The sequence below is a fragment of the Otolemur garnettii genome, unplaced genomic scaffold, assembly GCF_000181295.1.
Source record: "Otolemur garnettii isolate 467f Iridium unplaced genomic scaffold, OtoGar3 scaffold00152, whole genome shotgun sequence".
Lineage (NCBI taxonomy): Eukaryota > Metazoa > Chordata > Mammalia > Primates > Galagidae > Otolemur > Otolemur garnettii.
This window is the reverse complement of record NW_003852547.1, coordinates 2,244,712-2,252,431: the sequence shown is the minus strand read 5'-3', so window position 1 is coordinate 2,252,431 and position 7,720 is coordinate 2,244,712. Positions and strand designations below refer to the sequence as shown.

Here is a 7,720-nt window from a genome sequence, read left to right as displayed (position 1 = left end):
AAAAAAAAAAAATCCTTTAGATTGGTGGGGTCAGGGGTCACAAAAGGTTCCCAGAAGAGGATTAATGGCCTAAAAGGTAGTGGACACCCTTCATCTCAGTCATGTGGATTGCCAAGGGTTGAGACCACTTCCTATTCCAGAGTGATCATGTGCTCCAGACCTGGCCAGAGTGATTGTGTGCCACTGTCTCTAGCCACAGCTGATTGCTTGGAGACTAGCTTATGACCAAAACCAGGCCAATGAGAGACAACCCTGAAACTCGGAGCAAAAATATTGGGTAGCACCCATAGCTCAGTGGGTCGGGTGCCAGCCCACATACACCAAGGCAGGCAAGTTCAAACCCAGTCTGGGCCTGCTAAACAATAACAACTGCATCAAAAAAAATAGCCAGATGCTATAGCAGGCTCCTGTAGTCCTAGCTACTTGGGAGGCTGAGGTAAGAGAATGGCTTAAGCCCAAGAATTAGGGGTTGCTTGTGAACTGTGATACTATGACACTCTACCGAAGGTAACCAAAAAAATATATATATATACACACATATATATATATGTGTATATATATATATATATATATATACATACACACACACACACACACACACACACAATGGGTAAAAGAAGCTAAATGGGCTGGGCCTGGTGGCTCAGACCTGTAATGATAGCACTCTGGGGGGCTGAGGCAGGTGGATTACCTGAGCTCACAAGTTCAAGGCTAGCCTGAGCCAGAAGAAGACTTTGTCTCTGAGCATTGTGGCAGGTGCTTGCAGTCCCAGCTACTTGGAAAGCTAAGGTGAGTGAATCATTTAAGCCCAGGAGTTTGAGATTGCTGTGAGCTATGACTCCACAGCACTCTATTGAGGGTTACAAAGTGAGACTCTATCTCAACAAAAAAAAAAAAGAAGAAGAAGAAGAGGAAGCAGCTAAATGAAGCTTTGGGAGTAGGGGAGAGTTGCCAAGTGGGTAGGATATAAGCCTAGAGCTACATACAGCTATGGGAGAACCCTGCCAAAAATGACTCTAGCAAGGAGGAAGCAAAGCTGAGAGACAGAGATAGATTCCTAATGACATCAGTGAGGTCCTAGATACAGCCAGACCTGAAGCACTGTGCTACCTCTGGCCTTTCTCAGTCAATGAAACAAATTCTTTTTTTTCCTTAGCCTATATGAGTTGAAATTCCATCACTTGCATCCTTAAAAGCTCCAACTGAATTAATATTCCTCCCCATCTCATGTTTATTCCAGTCAATATAGGGTGACTAAAACCTAACAGTTATTCCCAATCCTCTCATCTATGCCTCTTCAGAGGTTGAAAAATCTAACATTTGCTTTCCCAGACTATTTTGTAATTAGGGGAGGCCATGGGACCAAGTTCTGGCCAATTAGACATAAGCAGATGTCTACCAAGGGTATTCTGGGGAGTATATTATGTTCTCTATAAAAGAGAGAGAAATTTGCTTATGCTATCTCTTCTCTAGGGCTACCTAGTATACTTGTAAAAGTTCTGCATTCTATACCAGAAGGACCCATTTTCATAGGCTATATAGTAAATGCTAATCCCTAGAAATTAGCAGTGTATAACCTGAATAACCACACAGGATTATGCTGCTCATCCCATGTCTTAAATACTGATATGATGCCTTGAGCTATGACAGCTGTCTTGTGACCATGAGTGAAAGATCAAGAGGATCACAGAGATGCAAAACCAGTGCCTGATATTGCTGAGCAGCTGAATCAACATGAAGAAACTTCATGAGACAAATCAAAAATAAAAGAATCCTTTTTGTTCAGGGATTATAGGGAGGATTTGTTTTGTCCATTTGTTTGGTTTCTTTCCTTTTTTTTTTTGAGACAGAGCCTCAAGCTGTCCCCCTGGGTAGAGTGCTGTGGCATTACAGCTCACGGCAACCTCCAACTCCTGGGCTCAAGCGAGTCTCCTGCCTCTGCCTCCCAAGTAGCTGGGACTACAGGCGCCCACCACAACCCCTGTTTTGGTTTGGTTGCAGTTGTCATTGTTGTTTGGCAGGCCCAGGCTGGATTCGAACCCACCAGCTTAGGTGTATGTGGCTGGCGCCTTAGTCACTTAAGCCACAGGCGCCAAGCCTGTCCTTTTGTTTTTGTTCTTGTTTTTATTAGGGGGAATTTCTGATACCTGCAGCCAAAGACAATCCTAATGGACATAGTACTCTCAACTCACTCTTGTCATAGACAGGCTCAGACAGCACAGGATCCAGCCGGCGCATCTGTCCCTGCTGGTCCCTATATGAGGCCTGGAAGCAGATTCTCACGACATTCATATCCACTTCCTGATGGTTCTTCAGGGACCCAGCTGTGGGGAGGAGACATGGGAAGGCTGTGGGTAGGGGGTGGAGACCCTGTTGGGGAGGATAGGGGAATAGGGAAGGGATGAGTCTGGAGGAGACAATGGGTCCTGGAGAGGTGAGAGAACAGGGGTGTGCAAAGAGGGCAAGGGGCTCAGGAGGACAGGGTGATCAGACCAGGGGCAGAGGCTCACCATTGTAGGGGTCAATTCCCAGTTGAATCTTCCGCTCAATGGCGGCCTCAATCTCCTTCTTCCTCACACACTGGATGCCCAGGTTGTTAAAACTAAATGGAGGGATATGGGGGAAGGAAAGAAGTACTCATGAGGGGATAGGTGTGGCCCCAACCTGCTCCTGAGGGTTCCGACAGATGCTGCCACAGGACTCAAGTTCTCAAGGCCTGAGACACCCCAGGCCCAGAGGTCCCAGCCTTAGAGAGGGTCTGGGGTTTAAATGTCTCAAGATTTCATGAGAAGATCTGGAAATACTCCTTAACTTTACCACATGAGAACACCAGCCAACCTCATTTATAAGAAAACTGCAAATGAAACACCAATGAGATGCCTTTTTTTTCTGAGACAAGACTCTCACTTTGTCACCCTCTGTAGAGTGCCATAGCATTATAATTCATAGCAACCTCAAACTCTTGGGCTCAACAGCTGTGGGAGAACCCTGCCAAAAATGACTCTAGAAAGGAGGAAGCAACGCCTCTTAATTCATCCTCCAAGTACTGGGGACTACAGGTGCCTGCCACAATGCCAAGCTAGTTTTAGAGACAGGGTCTGGCTCTTGCTCAGGCTGGTCTCGAACTCCTAAGCTCAAACAATCCACCTACTTCAGCCTCCCAGAGTGCTAGGATTATAGGCATGAGCCACCACACCCACGTTGTAAGATGCCCTTTTTTTTTTTCCAGCACTTATCAGAATAGCAAAGATCAAAATATTTAGACTGTGAGTTCTACAAGAAGTAGAAGAATACAAAAGATTTAAAAAATAAAATGTTTCATAATATCCAGTGCTGGAGAGGCTGTATAGAATCAAACACTCTCACACATTGCTGGTGGACCTATAAACTACATAGCAAGGCAGTAATCATTCATTCTACAAATATTCCCTGAGCACCTACTATGTGACACGTAACCTGCTAGGTGCTGAGGATACAGCAGGGAACAGAAGAGACAAAATCCCTGCTCTCATGGAACTGACATTTTCACTGAGTCTATAAATCACTAAAATTATAAACGTATAGACTTGAACCCTGCAATTTCATTTCTAGGAATTTATCCTAGAAACAATATATATAGAGGGTGTCAAACACATTTTAAGGGATGTTATCTATGTATTACTTTTAAAAGCTAAATTGAAGGTACCATTACTGGCCAACTGTACCTAGACAAGCTATACACATCCATTCTACCCATAAGTCATACATTTTTGGGGAATGATTGATTTCACTTTGAATAAGATCTCTTATTATGTGGAAAAAACTGTATTAAAATTGTAATATTTTGGCTCGGCACCTATGGCTCAAGTGGCTAAGGCTCCAGCCACAGACTCTTAAAGTGGTGGGTTTGAATCCAGCCCTGGCCTGCCAAATAACAGTGACGCCTGCAACCAAAAAATAGCTGGGCGTTGCGGCAGGTGCCTGTGGTCCCAGCTACTTGGGAGGCAGAGGCAGGAGACTTGCTTGAGCCCAGGAGTTGGAGGTTGCTGTGAGCTGTGATGCCATGGCACTCGACCCAGGGCAACAGCTTGAGGCTCTGTCTCAGAAAAAAAAAAACCAAAAAAACCCAGGAAAACTATTGTTTCTCTATCTTTTGGCTAAGATAAAGTGTAAAAATAGAAAAACTAGCTGGATGTCATGATGGGCACCTGTGATCCCAACTACTTGGGAGGCTGAAGCAGGAGGATCTCTTGGACTCACAAGTTTAAGGTTGCTGTGAGCTATGATGATACGATGGTACTCTATCCGGGGTGACAGATGAGACTCTGTCTTAAAAAAAAAAATCTATCTATACATATAATTGTAAAGTGAGAGAAAAAGTGGACCTGGCAGCCTGGCAGTTAGTTAGGTCCATTCTGGAGTCAAATTCCACATCAGCCATTATCTGTGCTCCTTAACTCTCTGAGCCTCAGTTTCTTCCTCTACAAAAAGGGGATAAATGGGATGTCTGTGAATGTCTATGCAGAAAGCAACAGGCCTAGGTGAGCTCCTCCTCTGCTCCCAGGCCTCAGTTTCCCCATCTAGGGGATATAGTAGGGAGGCTTGGTTGTACTGCCACTGGCCCTAAGGTTTCCCTGAGTGATCTATCTTCAGCCCCTCAGAATCTCCATGACCAAGGGTGAGGGTTTAGGGGTGAAGGGGGGTGGGTACCTGTGCCGGGGGCTGACGTGGGGCCGGAGCCGCACCCTGCAGACACCGTCAGTGCAGTCTTTCCCCACGAGGCTGTGGGGGTGGACGCGGTGAGGCCAGTCCTTCCACACCAGGCATGCAGTCACCTCCACCTCCCGCAGCCCTCCACAATCCCGGAGCTGCAGGAAGACAGGTGCTCTTTGGAGGTCCCATTATAGACACCTGCACCCATCCGAACTCCCTGGGGCCTCTCTGGGAACAGCCCAACTCTCTTCCCACTTCCCCACCATGATGATGGAGGAATGCCGAAGACCCTTCTCATATTGTAAGCCAGAAACTTCCAACCAGTGGCCTGCACTTTCTTTGGCCACTCAAATTTTTTATTTGAAACAGTCTTACCATGGTGCCCTTGGTAGAGTGCTGTAGCCATCACAGCTCACAGCAAACTCAAACTCTTGGGCTTAAGGATTACTATTGCCTCAGCCTCCCGAGTAGCTGGGAGTACAAGAGCCTGCCATAATGCCTAGCTATTTTTTTTGTTTTTGTTGTTGTTGTTGCAGTTGTCATTGTTGTTTAGCAGACCTGGGCCAGGTTCAAACCCTCCAGCTCTGGTGCATGTGGCCAGCACCCTAGCCACTGAGCTACAGGCGCTGAGCCTGCCACTCAAATTTTTTAAAAAATTGGATGCACGGGGTGGCGCCTGTAGCTCAGTAAGTAGGGTGCTGGCCCCATATATCGAAGGTGGCGGGTTCAAACCTGGCCCCAGCCAAACTGCAACAAAAAGAATAGCCAGGCATTGTGGCGGGCACCTGTCGTCCCAGCTACTGGGGGGGCTAAGGCAAGAGAATTGCCTAAGCCCAGAGCTGGAGGTTGCTGTGAGCTGTGATGCTACAGCACCCTACCAAAAGCAACAAAGTGAGACTCTGTCTCTAAAAAAAGAAATTGGATGCACACAGGTTCTCCAAGTATTACCCACAGATAACTTACTAATCACAAAGAAGAAAGGCACCATTATAGTGAAGAAACATGGGCGGCTCCTGTGGCTCAGAAGGGTGGGACGCCAGCCCCATATGCTGGAGGTGGCGGGTTCAAGCCCAGCCCCGGCCAAAAAAAAAAAAAAAAAGAAACACTGTGGATATCACCTTAACCAGGTGATCAAGCTCAGCAGCATCAATATTGGGACAAAATGAGTTAGGATGGGATGCTCTGGGAAGCATACATCATCTCTCTGACAGTCCTCAGGCATATCACTTTAATCTAATCTCTGGGAAACATGACACAAGCCCAAACTGAAAGTCACCATGTCAAAATTTCAGTGTTCTTGGCCCATCATGGTGACTCACGCCTATAATCCTAGCACTCTGTAAGGCCCAGGCCAGAGGATCACTTGAGCTCAGCAGTTCCAGACTAGCCTGAGAAAGAGGGAGACCCCATCTCTACTAAAAATAGAAAAACTAGTGAGGCATGGTGGAGAGCACCTGTGTTCTCACAAACTTGGGAGACTGAGGCAAGAGGATTGCTAGAGTCCAAAACCTTGAAGTTGCCATAAGGTATGATGACACCATGGCACTCTACCCAGGATAACAGAGTGAGACTCTGTCTCAATAAAAATTTTTTTTAGTGTTTTGAAAGATGATAAAAAGATAGTATATCACATTGGGGTTAAAAAAGAGCAAATACGGAGCAGCGCCTGTGGGTCAAAAGGGTAAGAATACACATTTCTAAGTAAATCATTCTTTTAACCAAAATGTCCTTCTGACCACACGTTGCTTTGAGCCACAATGCCTGGAGCCAAATCAAATAACAACTACAACAACTTAGCCGCAGCAAAGGAAGCATGCACACCAATGCTGGGCACTACCCCCCTGAGATCTCCCTAGTGTCCTGCAAGGACAGAAACTTCATCCCTATTTCACATGAGGAAACAGGTTAAGAGAAACACTGGACTGGCCCAAATTCACATAGCTGGTAAATGACACCTCACACCCAAGTCTTTTAGACCTTACAATCCAAACTTGTTTTTTCTGTTTTGTTTTGTTACGTTTTGTTTGAGACAGAGTCTCACTCTGTTGCCCCTTCTAGAGTGCTGTGGCATTAGCTTAGCTCACAGCAACCTCAAACTCCTGGCTTCAAACTACCTTCCTGCCTCAGTCTCCCTAGTAGCTAGGACTATAGGAGCCTGCCACCACACCCAGCTAAACTTTCTTTCTCCATTTTTTTTTTTTGGCTAGGGCTGAGTTTGAACCCACCACCTCCGGCATATGGGTCTGGCACCTTACTCTTTGAGCCACAGGAGCTGCCCTAAACTTTCTATTTTTATTTTTGAGACAGAGTCTCACTCTGTTGCCCTGGGTAGAGTGCCCTGGCGTCAGAGCTCACAGCAACCTCAAACTGCTCAGCTCAAGCAATCCTCTTGCCTCAGTTTTTCATTTTTAGTAGAGATAGGGTCTCACCCTTGGTCAGGCTGGTCTCAAACTGATGACCTTAAGCAATCCACCCACCTCAGCCTCCCAGAGTACTAGGATTATAGGCATGAACCACTATGTCTGGCCCAACTTTTTTCCTTTTTTAATTAAAAAAATGTTTCTAGAGACGGGGGTCTCCATCTCAAACTGTCCTCAAACTCTGAGCTCAAGTGATCCTCTGGCCTAGGCCTCCCAGAGTGCTAGGATTACAGGCATGAGGAACCACCCTTGGCCCCTATCCAAACTTGTAACCACTATGTTGACTCCTTCCTCCAGGGTGAGGAATAAATGGTTATTCTGCAAATCCCCCAAATAAACCTATGAGTACAAAGCTCATTGAGGAGAGAGACAGAATGGGAAGACCTTCCACAGGGGAAACATGGACCTGGGGGGAGGGTGAGAGCAGTTGTCTCAGAAGTGTCTGAGGCCTCACAGGTGAGTAGGAAGTGATGAGGCTACAGGAAGGAAATACTCCAGGCAGGGGGCGGCACCTGTGGCTCAAAGGAGTAGGGCGCCCGTCCCATATGCTGGAGGTGCCAGGTTCAAACCCACACCTGGCCAAAAACTGCAAAAAAAAAAAAAAAAAA

At 46.4% G+C, this 7,720-nt stretch overlaps 1 protein-coding gene across 2 annotated transcripts in view; it reads right to left on the bottom strand.

The window, feature by feature from the left end:
- Positions 1–7,720, bottom strand: part of RELB (RELB proto-oncogene, NF-kB subunit) — a 30,896-nt gene that overhangs the window by 9,868 nt on the left and 13,308 nt on the right. For both annotated transcript variants that reach the window (XM_012811168.2, XM_023518945.1), the window contains 3 exons: positions 4,690–4,847; positions 2,511–2,602; positions 2,193–2,324 (listed from right to left, as the gene is read on the bottom strand). In XM_012811168.2, the coding sequence (XP_012666622.1) occupies positions 2,193–2,324; positions 2,511–2,602; positions 4,690–4,847 (382 nt within the window). The remainder of the gene's footprint in view (positions 1–2,192; positions 2,325–2,510; positions 2,603–4,689; positions 4,848–7,720) is intronic.